Below are 25,399 nucleotides of genomic sequence, written 5' to 3'. Positions count from 1 at the left end.
AAATTATCACTGACAGTCACAGGAGTTTACATAAATGTCCATGAAGAAATCTGGCCTTCTGTGAAGAATGAAAAGAAATTGTGTAGCATGTGTGTTTTAAGTTTTGAGTACTCTGGCAAAGCATTCAGCTCCATCTGAAAGAACTCTGAAGGGAGTACAAGTTAGATTCTCGTATTTACCTGAGGCCTTAGACTAAGACTAGTTCAAACCCCTTACTTCTCAGCAACTCTGTAGCTCTAAAAAACCAATATTGCCAAGGTTAAGTTAAAGTACTTTATGAATGAATTCCTAGCTTTAGCAAATGGTCAGGATCAGTGGTCAAAGGACTCCCTTTAATTTGTGATCTAAAGGTGGTTGTTTTTTTTTTCCAACATGGAGACATCTTAACGGATTTCCATAGACAGAATTTAGAGGCGATCATTTTAAATGAAAAGTACATTTAATCTGTTGTCACTGGACAATGGTTGTGAGCACTTTGAAAAGGGAAAGTCTCGATGCATCCCAAACACTGACAGCATGTACAAACATATCCAAAGGTCCAAAGATGGCTTGTACAGATATCTGCAAACTCTCTGACAAGGGCCAGCACTTTAATTGATTCACTGGTGAGCTAAGCTAGGTGAAGTCTGAAAATTCCCTGTTACTGAAATTTACTATGAACCTTTCAAATATTTGCGCTCTCATACCAATACTCCAAAAGGAATGCAGAAGAATATAGTTCTGAAACTAGAGAATAAAGTTGCAGAATATGGCAATAAGTTCACTTCAGGGATACTCTGAGTGAGTGCACTACGCCCTTGGGGGATTTTGGAGACATTCAGTTATGCATTTGGCCTCATAAAACCCTAGGGCTGTGATGATTACATGATAGAAACACCCTCTGTTAAGCATTACCAAGTGCAGAGCCTGGACGATTTTCTTAGGAATGGGGGGGTTAGGCAAAAACAAGTGTACAGTTTCCTGTTTCTGGGGTTCACACATAAACTGTTGTGTTTTCAGTCAGATTTCCCAGTAGCAAATGGGCCATGCTATATCTTGGAGAATGCTAATAGCAGCAGGTTAAGGAATGGATATTTCTTGAAATTAAAATCGGATTTTCACTTAATGTTCTCTGATTATATATCAGCTAGTGAGCTGCTTTCCACATTCAGAACTTCTACAAAGTGTATTATGTAATTAGATCATGTTTAATAATCCTTCTAAGTAAAAAAAAAAAAAAAAAAAAACCAAAAAACAAAAACAAGTATGTATTCATAGTTCCCACCCCTCCCCTCCATCAATATCCTTCTGCCTAAAATGTACTTGGAAAGTAACAGGCATTCACTACAAGTTTATGGTGACTATTCATTCACCATTCAATGAATGAATGGTGCCTATAGCACAAAAGGCACCAAGCGAGGTATAGGGAAGGCAGGCTTGTTCCTGCCTTATAGAATTTATAGTCTGCTGAAAAAAATGTTTAATTTAGTGTTACCCAAAGATGAGTAGCTGAATGGAAGGTCAAAGGTGGTGAGCAGAGATCTGTCTGCTTCTTAATAACAGTTACGTGTTATTATAATAATGACCATCTGTGGACAATACTTGATTTGGGTATTCCACTCTCATCTTCTGCTCAAATCCTTCTGAAAGGTTCAAGTCCACGAAGTAAGAGTCAAACAGTCAAAAAAGAAAGCCCTGTGGCTGCTGCCTTTTCTCCTAAGGACAAATCTGAACCTGAAGGGACAGGCAGTGCTGTGACATGATGCAGATAGAGCAAAAAGTAAAAAGACACCAGCCTGAGGTCTACATACGTACTAACCTTTGACTGGCCTATAATATTTTAGACAAGCTCATTGATTTATCAAGTCCTCATCTGCAAAACAGAGACAATGTCCCCTCATCACCACCACCAACAGAAGAAGCTTCTGACTGAATAAAATGCAACAAAAGATGAGCAGGGACTTGGATGACCTGATATTGGGAGACATGAATGAGGAGAGCGCAGGAGCTGCCAGAACGCAGGAGACTTACTTCGGAGCAGGACTCTGCCGAAGAGGCTGTGGTCTCGGTCGAGGGTGTTGCAGTTCCAGCGGTGCTGGCGGAACTGGTGCTGGCACTCAGCTGTCCACTCGGCCACACCCAGACCAATGGCACGCATCACGTCGGGGTGTCGGTGGCACAGCTGCCGCTGGCGGCTTACCAGGCCTGGCACATTGTCACACATCACCCTGGAAGAGCCGCCTGTAGCTTTCATGTACCTGGGAAAGACCAGCACAAAGGTGAGAACACTGAACTGTGAGGCCCGGGGCTGTGTTTCCTGGGAGACTGAAAAGTTCAAAGCACATGTCAAATATGAATTCCTTATGCTTCGGGGGATATCAGGAAGCAAAGTTTATTTCATTTTAGTGCAATGAGAAACGGCATGGTAGGCATGGCGAGGGATCTGGTAGAAGCCGCCCCCAAAGGGAGTGCTGACTGTCTCTTGGACATGAAGCCAGGCTGGCCAGCTGATGCTCTGGGCAAGGTGGGAGAGGAGGGTCTGCAGTCACAGAACAGGATGAGGGGGAGGGGCAGCATGTGTGGGGAAGAAACTTCAAAGGCTGTTCCCAAGAAGGCTCTGATCTCAGTGACACAGTGTGTCTGGACTTGGCTTTGGGGGAAGCCGACCTTTAGAAGCTCCGCCCTCCCATTTATTTGACCTAATGTTTAAGTGTGTTAAGAAACTGTCTGTGTCTGTCTAACCGACACCTGCTGGTATCTGATGTTACACTCTCCTCACAGACACGCTGTTCTTTCCTTACTAAAGAATCCTTTAAATATTTCCATTTTCCAACTCTTCTTGGCTTTTACAGAGAACCTTTGGAAAAAATTCTTTCTATTGTTATTAAGGACACTAAATGTTTGGAAGAATCAAACAGTGTTATAGCTCCATAAAGTACTTTTGAAAAGAAACTTTAACAAAAAATTACATCATCATCTCTGCCCAGATGTTCTCTATTAGTTGTGAAATGTTTAGAAAGGTACCTTTTATATAACCCAAGCTGCCATAGGTGTCTTTTGAAGCGATCAAACAAGGAGAATGTCTTTTTCTTGTATTTTCATTATTTTATATGATCATAAAATCGTTACAGCTGTGACTTCCAAAAAATATATTTAAGTGACAGCTGAGAGACAATGTGACAAAAAGCCTCGGCAATAAATAATGTTTATACACCCATGGAAACAGAAATAGTCATTTTATTGAAAAATGGTCATTCTGATAAATCAATCTTTGATGCTGTGTCAGCAACGCGAAGGCGAACCGCCTTCCTGTTCCATGTGGCTTCAGAAGGACTCGAACCCCTCCTCCCATCAGTGCTCTGCCTGCTCCTTTGACGAGCCCCAGTGTCCTCCTTAAGTGCCCAGCTCTGGGCTTGCATTTGGCTGACACTCTTTACTTTTGTCAAATTCTTGAAAACACACCCTACGGTAACAGGTCCTTCTGAATCAGTATTGCGATATCTGTTCGAAAACTTTTAGGTGCAAGGAAGTTAGAGCTCTCAACTCCCTCTCTTTTCAAGGGCGTTATAGGTCAGGCTACAGAAGAGTTTCTGGGTGGGGAGAGAATCTCCCATTGGAACCTGTAACGATGCTAAGACCGTTCACTATGCAAAACAAACAAATAAATCGCTGATCAACATACAAAAGACAGCAGCAAAGTTGCGGGGACTGGTTTTGAACAGAGTATCATCTTGGAGCCCCCTGCTCTGGAGCTTTGCGTTACAGTGTAGTCTCTACCTGGAGGCATCGCAACGTTCTTCCTTCCGCCCCACTGGGGCGAAGCATTAGGAATGTGGAAGGACGAGAAATAATGCAAAAATCACTCGCTTTGGGTTCTACAGCTTCTGACTGCCTGATTTGGCCCCTTGGTTTATCTTGAGGTTTTTTTGGGGGGGTGGGAGGAAGACGAGAGGGGACGATTGTAGTTTTGAAAGTGAACACACACACACACACACACACACACACACACACACACACACACACTCTGAGCTAGAGACCCAGCTAGCGCGTCTCTCAATGGGATAAGAAATTGGCTGATTTTGCTGTCGCTCAGTTAGATCCAAATAAACCAAACATCAGAGCTCTCGTTTGAGGGGTAATGTGGGGTTTTTTTTCCGTTTTTTTTTTTTTTTCCTTTTTTTTTTTTTTTTAATAGAGTTGTCAAAGCTGAAATGATCTTCAGAGGAAAGCGGAGGGGCTCAGGATGGGGCGATAGGAGAGGGCAGCAGCCAGGGTTCAGGCTGGAATCCGCGGCTGCCGGGGCCGCAGGGAAGCGCGGCCGGGAAAGGTGTCCGTGGCCAGTGCCGTCCCCATTCACATCTCGAAAATCCCCCCGCGCCGGTGCTCGTGGACTTACCACCATGAAGAGCTGACCTCGGGGCTGAGCCAGGTCAAGAGCAGAGGGAGCCAGAGCCAGATTCCACCGAGAGGGGCGTTCATATTAACCCCCTTGCGTCCACATTAGGTCAGACTCCGTGTGCGGGCGCCATGCGTGCCCGGAGCAGAAGCGCTCAGCGCCTGGAGCGCCTCGTCACCGCCGCCGGCGCCTCGCCTCGCCCCCGCCCCCGTCACCCCCCCCCCCCCCCCCCGCTCTTGGTCTGCGGAGAGTGGCGAGACTCGCTGATAAAGTTTCAAAGGACCAGCGGGGCGAGCGATAAAGGCCAGTTCGGGCCGCCTCGCCCACAGCCCAATTCCCCAGGCGCGGCGAGCGCGGGCAGCCGGAGAGCTCTGCGCACCTTCCGCGCGCCCCTGTCCGCTCTGCTGCCCGCCCGCCCGCCGGGGCGCAGCCGAAGGAGGGGGCGCTGCGCCCGGCGCCCGCGGGGAGGGGCGCGGGGTTTATACAAGGGTGGATGAAATGATGGCAAGAGATGTCTGCGCGCGAGGTGAGGCGAGGAAGGAGGAACACTTCTGCGTGGCCTCGAGCTCCCGCGGAGGAAGGCACCTTTCGGGAAGCTCCCAGCCAAAGAGCGTCAGTGGGCTCCGGCCACAGGGACGCGCGTTCTGGATAGGCGAGGCTACTCTCCCGCAAACAAAATTCCTGGAGCGTGCGATGTGGGGAATCGAGGGCGAGGATACGGAGATAGCTGTGTGCAAGATGCAGGAATCCAGACGTTCAAGTCATGGCTCCGCTTCTTTCTCTAACGCCGAGAGTAAGAGCGAGCACTTGTAAATTTGGAGCGGCCGAGTCTATGCAGGGCAGGGCTGGGGAGGGAGGGGCCGGGCCTCAGGGAAACGAAGACCTGTGGCCTTGATTCCTCGGTGCTGGGCTAATATACAGAGCTCGCAGGGAGGGGACCCGGGAAGGTCCGTGACCCTCCGGACCTCACCCAGGCGTCCTCGGCCAAAGTGTCCGGGGAAGATGCGGTTTTGACGCACACCCAGCTCCTCCCTGGCGCTGTGCAGCGCAAAAGATCACAGAGGGAGGGAACGAGGCAGCGAGGAGCCTGCCGGGGGTCGCGCTTCCCGCCGCCCTGGCGCTCAGCCTTTGAGCTCTGCGGAGGTAAAGGGACCCTCTCCGCCCTGGATCTCGGCCCTCGCAGAGCCGAGGGAGAGGGGCTCGGGCCAGCGGGGGGAGCATCTTGAGCAGCAATTGGCTCGGAGCCCCGCCGTTTATCACCGGAAAGGAAGGAAGACCAGGAACTCGCGGCGGCCGTGAACTATTCTACTGCTCTTTTCCTGGGGCGGGGGGACCCGCCGCCCGCCTGAGAAGCAAGCCTTGGGGATCCCGGAATGTGTGTGCTTGGTGGGGGTGGGGTGGGCGCCGCATTATTCGCAGGGCGTGGAGGAGTGGCGGTCCAGAGAAGAAGAAACCGCTCTCCCCCCACCCAGTCCTCGGGCGAGAGCCGCAGCCCCGCCGGGCGCGAGAGCGGTGAGAGGCTGGACGGGGCGAAGTTCAGAAACGCCAAAAACCTGACAGATGCTGTCATCGCCACCCCCTTCCCCCCGCCGGTCCCTGGCAGGTCCAGCCCCTCCCAGGCTGACCCAGATACATCCCCGTTTGGGTCCGGAAAGGGAGGGGAGGGAAACAAGCACCGCGCCACCCACGACTCGGGAAGAGCAGGGCTCCGGGCCAGGGCTGCTCCGTATCGCTGGGCCACGACCCAGGGGAAGTTCTGGTCGGTCTGTGCCGGTCGCGAGGGAGGGGCGGTTGCGTTTCTGCTCACAGTGTGTGCACACACTGGTGGGGCTGAGTGGAAAGGGAGGGATGGGAGGTGATGTGATGGGCCCCAAACAGCAACAAGTATCTCATTTACCTCTAAGCTTATACTCACAAACCTCTTTCCTGGGTGAAGCAGAAGAATAAGCTAAAATTTAATTCCATTCTTCTTTGTCCACAGTCTCCTACAGTAAATCCAGACACTTGGGACATGTAAGAGAGAGAGGTGGCCCCAGAGGAACGATGAGTTGACCAAATTTCACTTGTACCAACAAATAATGTAGAGGTGTGGATGTGGATGTTGGAAAAGGCAGGCAGGTGTAGTTTCTCTCACAGACAAGGAGACCTGAAACCACCTGAAAAACTCAACTCAAAGTTCCACCCACCCACCTTAGCAGATCGTGTCCTCACAGCTAAGAGGAATTAGAAATACATGGAGTGTGACCGTTGGCTTACAAGCCCTTTCTCTCCACCCAGGGAATCAGTGAATGGCCAGGAGATCTGCCCTTTAGTTGCTGGTGAGGCCAGTGGAATGACCTAAACCTGAAACAGACCTCCAGGAAAAAGAATGTACCATCCCCCAAACGAATTAAATCCACCCCAAAGGACTTCATCCTGGGGCAGGAGAAGTACCACACCACTTGCAGAGAAGAAATCAGACTTGGTGAAAGGCAAAAGGCTGAAAAAGTTTGAGAAGCTAAATCCAGATGTGAAAAAAGGTCCACCCAAACACCCCTTCCTGACCTGTCTAAACCAGATGACTTGTCCCTTCCAGATCTGTGACTGAATGTCTCTCCCATTCTCCACCCCTAATCATTTATGACCCATTAATAGCCCTGTACAACTGCTCTTCCTTCCCAACAGGTCTGACTTTCCTCTTTCATCCTTACCTCTTCTCTTGATGGACACTTTCACTTTGAAGATAAAGTGTTCACCAGTAGAACTTCGGAAATGATCAAGAAAATTAGAAGGTTATTGCAAACCTCACTTCTCTTGCAATAACTACCATCCTAAAGAAGAGTTAATAAATAATGACATAAACCTCACATGACTTCAACCTTGCTATAGCAGATGATGAGGTAAGGAAAGATAGGGTTCCGAGTGCCTTTAGCTCTATGAAGTGAATGTCTGATTTTTGGTTTCTTCAACGAGAAATCTCAGAACTGACTTAAAATGCATTTACAGTATACAGAACCCAATTCTCTTTCTGGAGATTAATGTTAGTTTGCTTGTAACTTCAGTATAGCATTGTAGCCAAGTGAGTCAGTCTATTTTCTTAGTTAGATCCATTGTTTGTCTAATCTCCCAGGGCAGAGAGAGAGAACTAATTTACTACTAAACCATCTCCACCCTTTAAAAATGGAGAGTTACTTCTAAAACCAAATAGTCATTTGTCTTTCAGTCTGAACTGGCTTCTTCTTGTCTCCTAATTTAGCTACTCTAACCAAAGACTCAAAGGTCTACTATCACCAACTTAGATTCTCTGACCTTAAGAGAGAACGTTGTGTAGTAACAGGACAGGTCAAGGATGGGAAAGAAAAATATATGTATCTTTTTTACTTTACTAATCTGAGTATCATATACTCAGCATAGGTTATATGTCAAATAACATAGAATATCTAGCATTTAAACTTTTTTACTTACTGAATTTATCCAACAAAGAGTATTATATACATAACACCATAGGTTAGGTTAAGTTTGAAACTCAAAGTTTGTCTGCAGTGCGCTTAAAACACTGCTCCCTTTCCCCTTTAGTCACTCCTAAAATTTTTACTAAGCACACTTACCTATTCTTTGTCACAAATTGCTTTTAGGGAAAGTTTTTATATCAGTGATTTAAATATCAATGTGCATTTAAATTAACGTGCACCAAAAACTTGTTTCCGGCCATGAGAGAGAAATAGGTACCTGATTTATTCTCCTACTAAAAAAAACCAAAACAACAAACAATAACAACAACAACAAAAAACCTCTAAGACTGGACAAAATTAAATGAGGCAACTCTTTTTTCAGGGTTTAGACAATAGGCAGCACACAGCTGTGACCCCTGCTAGGAGGGAAACACATGAGGTGTGCCCCACAATTATACCATAATTGTTCTGGTTTTCTACTGAAGGGCACTTTTTCTAGGATGCAAGAAAGTGGAACCCAAGCAGAGCAACAGACTCAGTTAAGGAGGAAGAGGTTAGAGCTTTGTGCTGCTGAAGCAGCTGAAGTTGGCGGAGTAGCATATCTGAAAATAGGTAGCTGTGAAAGGGGGGCCCCACAAGTCTACATGGAGATGCAGCATGGGTCTTTGGCCAAGAGCTGGACTGAATATAGATATGACAGGACTCTGTAAGGCCTAGCAGAGTGCTGCATGTCATGCAGTGTTGAGGGACTTTGGAGTTCCAGCTTAGCTGGGTGGAGAGGCCTCGTTAAGCACTTTAGATATTCAGTTGAGATGCTAGAAAGGCCATCCCTTTAAAGTAAGGGTCATGCCTTAGTCTAAAAAGCATGTCTTGGGACAAAAAATTCAAAATTTTGTTTCTCCATATCCCAAGCTCTAACAAAAAATAAAAACAAACACGCAAAGGGGAATTTATAAGAATAAAACTAACATTCATTAAAGGAAGACAACATTGTATCATTTACAATCTCAAGCTTACAATAAAAAACTAATAGGCAAGTGAAAAACCTGAAAAATGTGACCCATACTTGAGAGAAAGCAGTCAAAAGAAACTGACTCTGAGATGGTCCAGATGTAGGAATTGGCAGGAAAGATTTTTTAAAGTAGCTCTGATGTATTGAACATTAACTATGTTCAAGTATTTAAAGGAAATATGCTCACAGTGGACAAATAGATGGGGGATCTCAGTAGAGGAATAGAATCCATAAGAAACACAGACAAGGAGAAAATATTAAAGCTGCACAAAGGATAGACACACTAGCTTCATGGGAGAAACCATAGGATACAGCTTACTTTTAAACAGAAGTTATTAAAACTGGGAGAGTAGAACAACATCTTTAACTGGAATTCTATAATCATTGTAAAGTTCCTTAAAAAATGAAGACGAAGATGCCTTCAAACGAAAGCTAAGAAAATAATTATTAAGCCAGTTTTTTATGCTGAAGGAAAATTATACCAAATGGTATGGTGAAATTGCAGGAAGGAATGAATACTGGGGAGGGTAAATTTGTAGGAAAACATAAAATAATATTGACTGTTAAAACAATGATTATTATGTCTTGTGAGGTTTAAAACATATAGAAGGAAAATATATGACATCACTAGCACAAAAAGCAGGAGGGGACTCTGATTCCAGGTAAGATGGAATAAGTACACTCTATCCTGTCTCTCTGTCTGAATATGGTCATACAACTTGGAATGAATGCTTTGGAAAGCTATTTGAGGACTCTGAAAAGTAAATGGTGGCAGGTAGATTGAGGAAGACCAAGATTTGAAGTATCACTAAATGATGATGAGTTTCTTATTTTGTATCTCCTCTGGCTCTGAAGCCTGGAGGCAGGCAGCCAAAACCTTGAAGTGGGAACCTTGCATGGAGAGAGAGACCTACAGGAAAAGTCTGCAGAAACGCCATATAGTTTTCATTCAAGGAGCATGAAAGGGACTCCGAATGTCCTTAGAGTGGGAAAATCCCCTTGGTTGTGCCCCCTCTGTTTCTCTTACACCTCAGTTCCCTGGGAAGTCCTGTGTTAATGCTGGCAGTAGTGACACTGGCAGAAGTGGGAGCCCACATATGCCTAAAACTTTTGAGAGATGGGACAATTCCTCTCCAAACAGAGAGGAACTGGGGTCCCAAGAATGTGGGACAAACCTCTACTGCTTTCTTTCTCTTTCTCTGCTGCTATGTGGCTCCAGACATAGGTGCAGTCACAAAATATGTGGTAGAGTGAGATAACTAAAGCCACAATTTCTTGTCAGAGGACCAAAAATGGGAGTCCTCGAGAACCAGAAAATATCTAGGATGTCATGAAAAATGAAGAGCTTGAGAAAAGTGTTCCCATGAAGTTATATGCGAACTACTGTTCTTACCCCCCACCCAAGCTTTTCACATGTAGATCTGACTCTAAAGATCATACCAAAGACTTTGAGAACAGAACTGTGGGATAGACCACTTCCTCGATCCCAGACAAACCTCTGGGTTTACACTTTGAAGCAGGCATGTATAACATTGCAAAGTTCTTGAAAATTGAAATAACATCAGAACAACAACTCACAGAAAGCTGGTCAGAATTCTTGGCCTGACTGGGTTGATTGTGTGCTAAAATAAGAATACCAACATTCTCCGTAGGATTTAAACAAGACCCAGGGTCTCTTAACATTCCACTCAAAATGTCCAGGATAGAATCAAAATTACCTGGCATACAAAGAACCAGAAAAATATCAACTCAAGTAGGAAAATACAACCTATAGACACTAATTTCTAGATGACACAGATGTTGAAATGATCAGACAAAGACTTTTAAAGCATCTATTTTGAAAATGCTCCAAGAAATGAGGGTGAACACTTTTGAAACACATGAATAATAGAAAATATCAGAAAAGAAATATAAAATGGAAAGAACCACACAGAAATTTTAGAACTGAAAAATGTATGCACTATCTTCACAGTGAAATCATGAAATATTCATGTCACTGGATAAGACCAACTTCAAAAAGGAGATGACAGAGGAAAGTGTGAGTGAACTTGAAGACAGATTAAAAAAAAATTATCCAGTCCTAACAAAGAAGAAAAGAAAATTTTGAAAGGAAATGAACAAAGTCTCAGAGATCTCTGGAACAGTTCTACAAGGTGTAACATTGTTTCATGGAATCCTAGAAAGGCACAAGAAACAGTCCATTGCAACAAAAAACATTTGCAGAAATAATGGCTAAAAACTTCCTAAATTTTGTCTGAGGCATACACCTAGAAATTCTATAAGTCCAGCAAACTCCATACAGGATAAATCTAAAGAAATCCACGCAAGGTACATTATCATAAAAGTGCTGGAAGCTAAATGCAGAGACAGAGTCTGATAAGCTCACAGAGACAGGTGACACTGGATTTTGCTGTATACAATGCACACTTTTTGGCCTAAATTTGTGAGGGAAAAATAAGGATATGCATTATACATGGGTAGTACTAATTTCATATCTATATAAGAGTTTTCAGTTCTTTTATTTATGCTTATGAGTTAAAAGTGTAACTCTAAACATCAATAATGATAGCTGTATGAAAATAATACCCTGGAATATGATAATGGGCTTTTTTGAATTTACCAGGAACTTGTAACGATGAAGAATTCTGGCCTTCTATGATGTGTAAATATCACAAATTTGTTACCGGTACATAACATGTCTTGTACCTTGTATCTGTTCTTGTGTTTTATAATTATTTGTTACATAAAATTTCTTGTACCATAATATGTTAAAAAATAAATGCTAAAATTCCTTTATAATACAAAAAACAAATACTTAAATGTAAACAAATAAAAATTTGAATTAAAAAATTAAAAGGAAAGATACTTTTCCCTGAAAGTTTGGGCCAAAAACATGGGTGTGCATTATACATAGCAAAATATGGTACATTACTTGTGGGCAACAAAGGAGAATGATGATTTGAATGACTACACATTTCTCATCAGAAATTATGAAAGCAGAAGGGAAAGAAACAATATTTTTTAAAGCTCTGAAAGAAAATAATCCTCAGCCCAGAATTCTATATCCAGTGAAAATATCTGTCATCAATGAAAGTAAAATAAAGACTCTCTCAGATGAAGGAAAACTAAGAGAATTCATTGTCAGACCTGTTTTAAAAGAAATGCTAAAAGAAGTTCTTAAGACAAAAGGGAAATGATACAAGAAGGAAACTTGGAAAATCTTAAATAAAGGAAAGGCAAAATAAATGGTAAATGTTAGAAACTTCCACTTCTCTCCAGTTATTTAAAATATGTTTGATGGCTGACAGCAAAAATGGTAACAATGTCTGATAGTGTTTTCATTGTATGTAGAGGTAGTGCATAAGAAACTATATCAAGCAGGAAGAGTAAAGGGAACTTATATGGTGATAGCTTTCTACATTCCACTTGAGTTAGTAAAACATTGATTCTAAGTATACTGTAAAAAGTTATGAGTATATAATATAACCCATATAGCAACACTAAAGAAAACTGTACAAAGAGATATAGCAAAAAACATAATACATTAAAATAAAAAATGTTCAAATACTCAAAAAGAAGGCAAGAAAGGGAAACCAGAAAAATGCAAAACAGAATAAACAGGAAATTAATAATTAAAGGGTAGGCATAAATCAAAACATATCAACAATTACATGAAATATATATGGTCCAAACACAAACATTTAAAAATAAAGATTGAATTAATGAATAAAACCATAAGACACAACTATATGCTGGCGACAAGAAACTCACTTCAAATATAATAAAGGTAGGTAAAAGAAGAATAGAAAAATACATATTGTGCAAACAGTTTTTAAAAAGCTGAAGTAGATATGTCAATATCAAAATAAGTATCTGAGCAAAAACATTTACCTGAAATAAGGTACATGACATAATGATAAAAGGGTCAATTCACCAAGAAGAAATACAGTCCTAATGAATCACAAACATTCTTAGGGCATCTAGATGAATCCTTTCCAGAAGGCTTTCAATTTTCTCAATGCAGAGTTACCACAAGCCTTAAATTTGTAAAAAAACAAAAACCAAAATACCTGTGAAGTGTAATAAAGCTAAGCACAATAAAATGAAGTATGCCTGTAATGATCTGAGATATATATCTATAGCTATCTATATCTATCTATATCTATCTATATCTATATCTATATCTATATCTATATCTATATCTATATCTATATCTATATCTATATCTATATCTATATCTATATCTATATCTATATCTATATCTATATAGAAATAATTACAATTAGTTTAGTAAACATCCATTACCACACATATGGTGTTTCCCCGGTAAGACCTAATCAGAAAATAAGCCCTGGCATGATTTTTCAGGATGACTTCCCTTGAACATAAGTCCTAATGTGCCTTTTGGAGCAAAAATTAATATAAGACCCGGACTTATTTTCAGGGAAACATGGTAGTTACAATTTTTGTTTTCTTGTGATGAGAACTTTTGAGATTTACTGTATTAGCAACTTTAAAATATACAATACAGTATGGTTGACTATAGTCACCATGCTAAATACTACATTCTCAGGACTTATTTATCTTATAACTGGAACTTTGTACCTTTTGAACACTTTCACTCATTTCACCCACTCCCCACCCCTGCCACTGGCAGCCTCTGTATCTATGAGGGGTTTTTTTGTTTGTTTATTTTTGATTTCACATATAATGATCATACAGTATTGGTCTTTCTCTGCCTGATTTGTTTTACTTAGCATAATGCCTTCTATGCCCATCCATGTTGTCTCAAAGGACAGGATTTCCTTTTTTCTAGCTGAATAATATTCCAGGGTGTGTGTGTGTGTGTGTGTGTGTGTGTTGTGTGTGTCACATTTTCCTTATTAATTCTTCTCTCATTGGACACTCTGGTTGTTTCCATGTCTTAGATATTGTGAATAATGCTAAAGTGCACATGGGGGAACAGACATCTTTTTGAGATAGTGATTTCATTTCCTTCATATAAATGCTCAGAAGTGGAACTACTGGATCATATGGCAGTTCAATTTTTAATTTTTTGAGGAACCTTTGTACTATTTTCAATAGTGGCTGCACCAATTTACATTCTAATCAACAGTGCACAAATGTTCCATTTTCTCCATTCTCACTAACCCTTGTTATTTTTTTTTTATAACAGCAATTCTAATAGGTGTGAGGTGATATTGTGGTTTAGATTTGCATTCTCCTGATTAGTGGTATTGAGAAACTTTTCCTATACCTGTTGGCCATTTATATGTTTTCTTTGGAAAAATGCCTATTCAGGTACCTTTCCCATTTATTAATCAGATTTTTTCCTATTGAGTTGTATGAGTCCTTTATATATATTTTGGTTACCAACCTGATAAGGGGTTACTATTTTTTTGCTTCGCTTTTCATGAAATATGTTTTTCCCTTTACTTTGAGTCTGTGTGTGTTTTTCGATCTGGAGTGAGTCTCTTGTAGGCAGCGTATGTAAGGGCTTGTTTTCTTATCCATTCAGTCACCCTAAGTCTTTTGTTTGGAGAATTTATCCATTTACATTTAAAGTAATTGTAGATAGATATGTAGTTAGTGCCATTTTGTTATTCATAGTTTTTATCTTTTTTTCTTCTTCTTAGAGAAGTCCCTTTCACATTCCTTATAATACTGGTTTGGTGGTGATGAACTCCTTTAGCCTTTTCATGTCTGGGAAGCTCTTTCTTGGTCCTTCAATTCTAAATGATAGCTTTACTGGGTAGAATAACCTTGGTTATAGGTCCTTGCTTTTCATCACTTTGAATATTTCATGCTAATCCCTTCTAGCTGCAAAGTTTCTGTTGAGAAATCAGCTGACAGTCTTATGGGGCTCCCTTATAGGTAACTAACTTCTTTTCTCTTGCTACTTTTAAGATTCTCTCTTTGTCTTTAATATTTGGCTTTTTTAAATTATGATGTGTATTAGTGTGGGGCTCTTTGGGTTCATATTGTTTGGAACTCTCTGTGATTCCTGAGTTGCTTTTATTCTTATATATCTATTTTCTTTACCAGGTTAGGAAAGTTTTCCATCTTTATTTTTTCAACTTGGTTTTCAATTCCTTGCTCTCTCTCTTCTCCTTCTGGTACCCCTATTATGTGAATGCTGGTATGCTTGATGTTGTCCCAAAGGCCACCTAAACTACCCTCATTTTTAAAAATTCTCTTTTCTTTGCCATTCATTTTGGGTATTTCCTGCTACCTTGTCTTCCAAATTGCTGATTTGATCCTCTGCTTCATCTAATCTACTGTTGATTCCTTCCAATGTATTATTCATTTGTTATTGTATTCTTCATTTCTGATTGGTTCTTTTTTATGTTTTCTATCTCCATTTTTATGTTTCCTATTTATTTGTTGAAATTCTGCCTGAGATCATTGGTCATCATTATAATCAGTATCTTGAACTCTACATCTGGTGGAATGCTTGTCTCTATTTTGTTGAATTCTTTTTCTGGAACAAGTTTGTCTCTACATTTTGGTTGCCTCCCTGTGTTTGTTTCTATGTATTAGGTGGAGCTGCTATGTCTCCCAGTCTTAGTAGAGTGGCCTGCAAACAAAGGCCAGCTGTTGCTAGTGTTGGGCTTGGAGCTGCTTAGCAAGAGGTATGGGGCATGCTGAGGCCAGATATTGCTTTTGGTGCTTTGTGAACTGTGAACCTTTGAGAGATTTTAGGAAAATCTGCAGCATGAGTCAAGACGTGCCATTTGTATGGAAAAGCCAGTGGAAGCAGCTCGGGTGAAATGGCAAGTTGGGTACAACAGGGTCTCAGGGAATCACTAGGGCAGGGTGAAGAGTGTTAGCCAGGTTGATGGATACTCAGATATGGTGGCCTCCTGAGTCTGAGTCTGCAGGCTGGATTGGGGAAGGGCTCAACAAAGGAACAATGGCCTCTTCCAGCACTTTTGCCTTGGAGAAAGCGGGCCTTCCAGCCCTCACCTTGAAGCCAGACAATTCAGTTTTTCCTTGTATGTCCCTGGTGTCTTCTGAGCTGCTTCCCTAGCACTGGAGCTCAGAGTAAGTGAGTAAGTCTGTGCGTGGGCCCTTTAAGAGGAACAGCTGGGACTACAGCAGCCCTCCATCTCACTCAGCCACAATGTCCTCTGATTTTCACAGGCAATTATTGTGTGGGCTTCTCTTCCCAGCACTGGAGCACTGAGCTAGGGAGCCTGGTGTGGGGCTGAGACTCTTTACTCCTCTGGGGGAACAGCTGAGATATCCCTCCCAATTTTAAATTCCTATATGTGTATGTAAGATCAGCCTATTCGGCATCTCTGCCCCTCCTACCAGTCTTGAAGCAGCTTCTTCTGTATGTCCTTAATTATAGGATTTCTTTCAGCTAGACTTTTATTTTTTTAACCTTCATACTAGATTTGTAACTAAACCCACAACCATACTTATATTCTGAATTTAGCTGTATATTTACCTCTATCAGTGATATTTAGATTTTCATGTACTTTTCTGTTACTAATTAGCACCTTTTTATTTCAGTTTAAATGTGTTTTGTTTTTTTTAATTTCTTGTAAGGCCAGTCTAGTAGTGCTGCATTCCTTCAGCTTTTGCTTGTCTGAAAAACTTTATACCTCATCCAATTCTGAAGGACAACTTTGCTGGGTATAGTATTCTTGGTTGGCAATGTTTTTCTTTCAGCACTGACTATATTTTGCCACTTCCTTCTGGCCTTCAAAGTTCCTGCTGAAAATTCTTCTTATAGTCTTATGAAAGTTCCCTTGCATGTAACACATCATTTCTCTCTTGCTGATTTTAAGAATCTCTCCTTGTCCTTAACTTTTGACAATTCAATTATAACATGTCTTGGTGTGAGACTCTTTGCAGTCCTCTTATTTGGAACACTCCAGGCTTCCTGTATCTTGATGTGTGTTTCCTTCCGCAGGTTAGGGAAGTTTTCAGCCAATATTTCTTCAAAAGGTCTTTTGCCCCCTTCTGTCTTTCTACTTCTCAGATGCCTATAATGTGAATATTTGTTTCCTTGATGTTGTTCTGTAAGTCCCTTAAGCTATCTCAGTATTTTCCATTTGTTTTCTTTGTGCTCATCTGATTGGATTAATTAGAAACTTGCCCGAAAGGCTGAAGCTTTTAAGATAAGCAAATAATCTTCTTTTAGGGAAAGAATGGCATTTCAGCATGCTGCTTCTGCTCTGGGTTCTGAGAGGTTAGCTACAATGAGTCCATGTTAACCCTTAAAGAACTGTCTTTTAGAAAGACAGATACCATATGAGTTCACTTATATGTGGAATCTAAAAACAAAATAAACAAATGTACAAAACATACAAATTCATAGATTCAGATAAAAAACCGATGGTTGTCAGGTGGAACAGATGTTGGGGGTCTTGGTGAAAAGAGTGAAGGGATTAAGAGGTACACATTGGCTATTACAAAATAGTCACAGGAACATAAAGTACAGCATAGGAAATATAGTCAATCATATTGTAATAAGTACATATGGAGTCAAGGGGGTACTAGACTTAATGGAGAGATCACTTCCTAAGTTATATGAATGTCTAACCACTATGGTGTAAAAAGAAAGTTATTTTTAATTATCCTTAAAAAAGAACCATCTCTTAGTTTACTATAGCCTCATAAGTCTCACGGATACAAGCCCCATTGGCTTTCAAAGCTAGATGTTTTGGGGGCCCAACTCTCGGGTGCAGGCCTTAAAAGTTGAGGCATGATATGTGGGTTCCAAACCATTCACTCCTCGGTAGAAGTTGGGAGTTGTTAGTTACCTCCTGGTTGCGGGCTGCTGTGTCAGTGGTGAGGTTTATTGTGAGATTGTGTCTCAGCCTCTCCTACCTGTTTTGACGTGGGTATTTTTATCATTTACCTGAGGTGTAGGAGCTACTCAGGTAGTTTATGGATTTCTTTCAGTAGGAATTGTTCCATATGTAACTTTAGATTCAGTATGCTCTCGGGAGGAGGTGAGCTCAGGAGCCTCCTATAATACCATCTTTAACCAGAACCCATCCAAAACTTAGTGTTTTAAAACATCAATTTATTATTATCATTCACAGTTCTGTGGACTGGATTTAGGCTGGTTGTTCATGCCTGGGATCTTTCATATAGTTGCAGTGCTTGCAGTCAGACATCAGCTGGGACTGGATTCATCTGAAAGGTTAACTGGGAATGAGGTCCCATATGGCTTTTTAACTCACATATCTGGTAGCTCTGTGATCCTCTATGTGACCTGGGCTTTTTTCATGCTGGCTTAAGGTTCCAACTCAGAAGAAGTAAAAGTTGCCACACCAGTTAAGGACTACCCTGAGTCTCATCAAAGCAGTCAGACAACCTACCCAGATTCAAGGGCATGAGAAATAAATTTAACTTTTTGGTAGGAGGGTAACAAGGTAATCATGCAGAAGAACATGGACATAGGAGATGATATTGTGGCCATCTCTGGAAAATATAATCTTCGACAGTCTTCCCACTGGCCAAAACAATTCATATTCTTTCTGCATGCAAAAAACAACACAAAAACAAAAACAAAACACACTCTTTCCCACAAGTACCCCAAAGTCTTATTCCAATATGGCATAGGCTTGAAATTTAGGACCTGTCATCTAAATCAATTCCAAGTGACGATAAGGCTCCTCAGTGCTGATTCCAAAACGTATATGACAATTCAACAGGCTTAGAACAGTCATGACAATTTTGCCCAGTTGGAAGATTTACACCATTAGATATCAAGCTTAGTTTACTATAAAGCTATAATATTAGGACAAGGTGATATGGTGCAAGAATAGTTGGAGACAAATTAATAGAGTCCAAACATAGAACCCTATACATAGGGCCAACTTGATTTTCAGCAGAGGTGCAAAGCAATCTAATGGGGAAGAAAGTTTCTTTCAGTATTTGGCAATAGAGCAAATAAATGCTTGAATGGCCAAAATTAATCTTAAGCCCTACCTCCTATAATACTCCTAGAATAATTCGAGATGGATCATAAATATAGATGTGAAAGCTAAAGACAATCAAGTTTCATGAATAAAACACAGGACCTTAATAACCTTTGTAAAAGCAAAGATTTCTTACACAGAACATAAGAAGCACTGTGAAGAAAAAGAGAAACATATTGCACTTAAGAACTTCTGTTCACCAAAACACACCATTAAGTAAAATAGTAAACACTAGTCTGAGAAGATATTTGCAATACTTATAGTCAATAAAGAACTTTATCCTGAATGTTTAAAGAGTTCCTACCAGTCAAAAAGGAAATAGGTAGACAATCCAATCATAAAATGGGTAAACACTTGAATAGTCACTTCACAAAAAAATGAATATCCAAATGTCTAATAAGTATATGAACAAGGCCAAGTGGAAAAAAAGGAGAATAATCAGACTTAAAGTTTTCTGGATTCTAATTTTAAGGGAAAGAGAGAACTATTGGTGCTCTTTAGAATTTCCATGTGACATTATGTTAAAAATTTAATGATAATTACTAAAAAGAATAAAAAAGAATGTATAATTTACAATCTGGTAGGGAAAAGGGGAATTAAAAAACAAAATTCATAAATTCAGTGGAAGTTAGAAAGGAGAAACATTTTAAAAAACATAAGGGATTGTAGAAATAAATACAAATATAGCAATAACACAATAAATGTAAATGTACGGTTTTCCATGTTTTTAAAAATGATTTATTTTTTCAGTTACAGTTGATATTCAACATTATATTAGTTTCATATGTACAGCATAGTGGTTAGATATTTATATAACTTATGCAGTAATCCCCCGAGTAATCCAGTACACCCCTGGCACTATACATAGTTGTTGCAACTATACTGATTATATTCTCTATTCTGTACTTTACATCCCCATGACTATTTCGTAACTACCAATTTGTATCTCTTAATCCCTTCACCTTTTTCACCAAGTTCCCCAACTCTTTTCCCCTCTGGAAGCCATCAGTTTGTTCTCTGTATCTATGAGTCTGAGTCTGTTTTGTTTGTTCATTTATTTTGTTCTTTAGATTCCACATATAAGTGAGATAATATGGTACTTGTCTTTCTGTGACTTACTTCATTTAGCATAATACCCTCTAGGTCCATCCATGTTGTCTCAAATGGTTACAATTTCATTCTTTTTTATGGCCAAGTAATATTCCGTTGTATATATGTACCACTTCTTTATCCAGTTGTCTACTGATGGGCACTTGGGTTGCTTCCATATCTTGACTATTATAAATAATGCTGCAATGAACATAGGGGTGCATATATTTTTTCGAATTAGTGTTTTGGATTTCTTTAGATAAACACTGAGAAGTGGAATTGCTGGGTCATAAGGTAATTCTATTTTAAAACTTTAAAGGAACCTGCATACTGTTTTCCATAGTGGCTCCACCAATTTACAATCCCACCAACAGTGAACGAGGGTTCCCTTTTCTCCACATCCTCGCCAACACTTGTTTGTTAATTTATTGATGATAGCCATTCTGACAGGTGTGAGATATTTCATTGTGGTTTTATTTGCATTTCCCTGATGATTAGTGGTGCTGGGCATCTTTTCATGTCTATTGGCCATCTGTATGTCCTCTTTGGAGAAATGTGTATTTGTAATCTGATGCCAATCTCTAGGTATGTTGGTTCTGGGGCCTCTTGGGTGGGGTTCTGGTGCAGGTCAGCCACTCCCTGTGATTGGCTGAGGAGTACTTGGTAGGAGCTACAAAGCAATCCACAGTTGGTCACTGCCTGTGCTGGACCTGGAGGCACTTGGGAGAGGCCATACTGTGAACTGAGGATGTCTGCCAACAGTACCAGGCCTGGGATACTGCTGGCAGAAGCCCAGGATACCTCAAGGTCTGCTGCCACCTGCCAGATTCTGTAAGGCTCAGCTGCTGATACAGTCTCATGAAGCATGCGAGTTGGGTGAGGCAGGATCTCAAGGAGTCACTAAGGTTGGACTAGTGTTCACCAGGTTAATATAGATTCTGGCTTGGTGCCAGTGCTGAGCATGAAGCTACTCAGCAAAAGTCTCAGGGATCACCAAGGCTAGCCACCACCCACCTGGTGTTCACAGATCCCTGAGAGTTGTCCAAGAAAGAATGTAATGTGTGTGGAGCTGGCTGCTTCCCAAGAAAGTGCCTCAGGTATTGAATGGGTTGCGTGGGGTGGGGTCCTGGTGTCAAAAGGATGGAATGAGCAGGGTTCACTAGGCCAATACAGATTCAGATTTGGCGGTGTGGGACAGGGCTCAACACTAGAAAGAAGATACCTCCCTGTCAGCTACACAGGAGGAAGTTTCTACACAGGGAAAATAGTTACTGTTCCTCCAGTCCTTGCCCTGAAGACACACAACTTAGTCTCTCCCTGTATTTCTCTGATGCCTCCCAAGTCACTGTCCCTCTTCCAGAGTCCAGGATGAGTGCCTGTGAACAAGTGAGTGTGTGCATGGGCCATTTAAGAGGATGTATGGGTTTCCCACAACTTTTGTCCCCCTTGGACAGTCAGAATTCTTACTGTTTTTCACATACAGATGTTGCAGGGGCTTCTCTTCCTGTCACTGGTACTTGGGGCTGAGGAGCCCAGAGTGGGGCTAGGGTCGCTTGCTCCTTCAGGGGAGATATCCACAGCTGAGAGAATCCTCTATTTCTCAACTGCTACACACAAGTGTGTGGCCACCTGTTACACATCACTGTCCCTCCAACCAGTCTTAATGTTGTTTCTTCTTCATAACCTAGTTATAAAACTTCTGTTCAGCTAGAGCCCTCAGATGGTTTTCCAGGTTGATTGTCCTAAAATTTAGTTGTAATTTTATTGTGGCCGTTAGAGGAGGCAAGCACAGTGTTTATCTACTCCACCATTTTGGGTCCTCTCTCAACATATTTTTTTTTAGACTCTTCCATCTCTGTTTAAAGATAGGGGTTGGCAGGTAGATTTCCTTTTAGGATACAGAAAAAGTGAAAGTATAATGATGATAAAGGGCATACCAGGCAAATAATGTATTTTTAAAATTATACCTATATTAGTACCAGGCAAGTTAGATTGTAAGGCAGAAACATTAGTAGAGATAAAAAGGTTGATTACATAATGATAAAAGAAACAACCCACATGGCAGACAATAATTTTGCTTAAATTCGCCTAACAATATATTCTCACAATCTTCATAGCAAAAATGAACAGAAACACTAGGTTAAACTGACAAATCCATAATCTTTGAGATTCAAACCAATCTCTCTCAGTAATTATCAAGTTTGCTTTTGCTATGTAACACATAGCTTAAAACAGCATTCAGCTGGGTAATTTTTCTCAATCGGGGTCACGCATGTTCGATGGCCTCACTCACATGAGTATGCTGAAATGAGGGATAACTGGCCCTTGTTTATCTCATCATCTATTAAATTATCCTGAACTTGTTCATGTGACAGTAGATCAGAAAAGCAGCAAGAGAGCAAACCCTAATGCACAAGCATTATTCAAATCTTTGCTTGCAATACGTTTTCTCTTGTCCCATTGGGCAAAAAAAGTCGCATAGCCGATCTGGGTTAGGGAAGAGATTCTACTTTTTTGATGGACATACTGTCCCATTATAAGGGCATGAATGTAGGGAAGAAAAGATTTTGTGGCTATTTTTACAACCTATACATTGATAGAGCAAGAAGACAAAATTAGTAAGGCTGTAAGATTTGAACAATACAGAAGTTTTGTATGATTGATATATGCAAATCTTGTACTCCACGATTTAAAAATACCAAATCTTTTAAAGCAAATATAACACACTTACAAAAATTCATCACAAAGTTCCAAAACTAATTTCAGCAAAAAAATGAAGAACTGCTCTTTTATAAACCTCATTTTCAGATCAAAATTCAATAAGCTCTATTTCCAAAGGGCATGTGTAGAGATTTAAAAATGTTTTTAAATAATTCACTAATCAAATAAAAATTAATAGGAATTAGAAAATATTTTGAGTGGAATAACAGAAATACTATGACATAATTTATGGGATGTAGCTAAAGTGACATGTAGATGAAAATTTTAGCTTTAAGTGCTTATACTATAAAAGAAAAATGATGGTAAGTAATGAACTGTATACATGGCCTCAAATTAGAAAAAGAATTAACTCAGGAAAGCAGAAAGAAGAAAATAAAAAAGAACAGAAATTAATGAAATACAAGACATAGATTCATTAGAAAGTTTCAAGAAAAACATGCTAAGTCTGTGAAAAGATTAACAAAATAGACAAGCCTCTTCCAAGATGGATCCAGAAAAAAGAAAAGATAGATTGTTCAATAATAGTGTTGTGAAAATTGGTTCACGATAAGGAAAGAAAATGCTATTAGACTCCTATTTCACACTGTGTACAAAAATAATTTTCAGGTATATTAAAGACCAAAATATGAAAAGTAAAACTTCATAACAAGAAATTATAGGTAGATTTTTAAAATGTTTGGTCAGCAGAGAACACCTAGACAATAAATTATAGGTAGATTTTAAAAATGTTTGGGCAGCAGAGAACACATAGACAATAAATTATAGGTAGATTTTAAAAATGTTTGGGCAGCAGAGAACACATAGACAAAAGATAAACAGTAGGTTGGACATAGTCCAGCATGTTACAGATAAAGCATTAGAATTTCAACTAATTAGAGGACTAAAGGTAACAAGAAAAAGATGATCCAGTAGGAAAATAGGGAATGATAATGAAAAAACAATTTATATAGAGAAAAAGTGGGCTATAAAGAGATGATCAGTTTTACTAGTAATCATAGAAGTACAAAATAGAAACAATCAACTCAACTGAATCCATCAGACAAGAGAAAATGTACGTCAGTTAATATTAAGCATTTGTATGGTTGTGGGAGCACGAACTCACGTACTGCTGACAGGTCTGTGAATTAATATACGAGTAGCCTGCTTGAAGAAGAGCAGAATAGCAGTGATGCCGTCAGGCTGTCACCTGGAGAAAGATGGCAGGTAATTCAGGAGGTTTGATTTATTCACAGAGACTATTTTGAAAGGTGTGGCAAAGGAGCTGCTATGACCTCCAGCCTGGAAGGGACAGGGTGGGGTGGGGTGGGGGTGGGGACTGCCGGTTCCTGGCACCCAGGAGCGAATCTTGTAGAGGATGCCTTGAGAGGAGCAGTGTCCGTCAGCTGAGGGATACAGATCCCATCCTGCAGGGAGTAGACCCAGGTGAGTAAACACCTGCACCTCACTTTCCCTCAGGTCTCCTGCTGGGGTACCCTGTTGGATAAACCCAATCAGGAGCTTTCCAGAGATTCAACTTCCCAGGGAGGGGCGGGTGGAGAGAGAATCTGGGGGTCAAACAGAACTTTTTGGCAAAATCAGTTGTTAATGAAATTGACAATATGTGTGCCCTACAACCAGCTATTCTACCGCTAAATTTAGTTAAAAGAAACATTGCTACAGGTTCATGAGGACACATGTACAGGTATATACAGTGCAATATTATTGAGAATGTCAGAAATAACTCAAAATTTAGGTAAAATGTGGGATGGACTTATGATGGAATATTATAGAGCAGTTAAAAAAATGAATGACATCTTCACTTTTTAACGTGGATGCATCTGAAAACAATATTGATGGAAAGAGAGAATTGCAGAGCGAGGCGACATAACTCCGTATTAGCTGGGAATGCCTTTGGCACCATAAACAAAAACCCAACCACAGTGGTTTAAATAAAATAGGGGGTTGTTTTTGTCACTCCGCAGAGTTAGATCATCCAGAGCCGGGACGCTGCTCCAAGAAATAAACACGCAGGATTTATTCACTGTTGGTGGCGCATGGCTCCATCTTATGGCTTCCAGGGATTTCGGAGCAGCCCCCTTTCTGTGCTTCGAAGTGAATCACTACATGTTACTTAGCAATTCAGTAGACTCGGACTTTCCATCCATGATTTTAGTATTCGTTTTCAGGTAGACATGAAGTGGGTATTTTTTCAATCAGGTGAATTTAATGAATAAAAAGCTGAGGAAACGTGTACGTCTCAGGTGGATGAATTCAGGCGCCCCACGTGTAAACTGTTTCCTGGAGATGCCTTCCTCTTGTGACCTGAGGTGAGAGGGTGGGTATCAGGGTAGGATCGAGCAGTCCAACAGAGCCCGAGGCACATGCTTCCTCACCCCACCACCGGCCTTTATTGATGGAACAGCAAGAATACAAACTCTAGCTCTCTCCACCAGCACAAGAGGTTTTAACAAGTTTGGCTCTATAGTCAAGTGGTTTCTGCTTCTAACCTGTAGCTGATTGTATGTGAATATGGCAGTCTGCTAAACAGGGAGACAGAAAAGAGAGGGAGTCTCGTCAGGCATCTATCTGCTTGATCTATTAACCCTTATCTTGTACATTGTGAATACATCTGGGTCAGTTACGAGAATTTAAGCATCTTTAATTATGTCATGACATGATAGAAAGTATTTCTCTCAAACTGAAATATGGTACTGGCAATTAGAAAAACTGAGGTTTTTTTTCTCATGTAGAGTATCATTTTTTGGTGCAAGGCACTTTAATAAATGCTTGATGATAGATTAACAACAGAAATTATGCTGGCTACCATTTATTCAGTGTATGCCATATACCA

General features: G+C 40.6%; 1 protein-coding gene across 1 annotated transcript in view; it reads right to left on the bottom strand.

Moving 5' to 3' along the window:
• WNT2 (Wnt family member 2) overlaps positions 1-5,600 on the bottom strand; it is a 52,442-nt gene extending 46,842 nt beyond the window's left edge. Inside the window, exons 1-2 of the mRNA XM_019743196.3 lie at positions 4,376-5,600; positions 2,011-2,237 (exon numbers count right to left, since the gene is read on the bottom strand). Of these exons, the coding sequence (XP_019598755.2) occupies positions 2,011-2,237; positions 4,376-4,458 (310 nt within the window). The 5' untranslated portion in view covers positions 4,459-5,600. The remainder of the gene's footprint in view (positions 1-2,010; positions 2,238-4,375) is intronic.
• Positions 5,601-25,399: the final 19,799 nt, after the last annotated feature.

The sequence above is a fragment of the Rhinolophus sinicus genome, chromosome 8 (assembly GCF_057876585.1).
Source record: "Rhinolophus sinicus isolate RSI-liver-muscle chromosome 8, RSI-T2T, whole genome shotgun sequence".
Lineage (NCBI taxonomy): Eukaryota > Metazoa > Chordata > Mammalia > Chiroptera > Rhinolophidae > Rhinolophus > Rhinolophus sinicus.
Note: the sequence above shows the minus strand (reverse complement) of the source record. Positions and strands in the feature narration are given on the sequence as shown.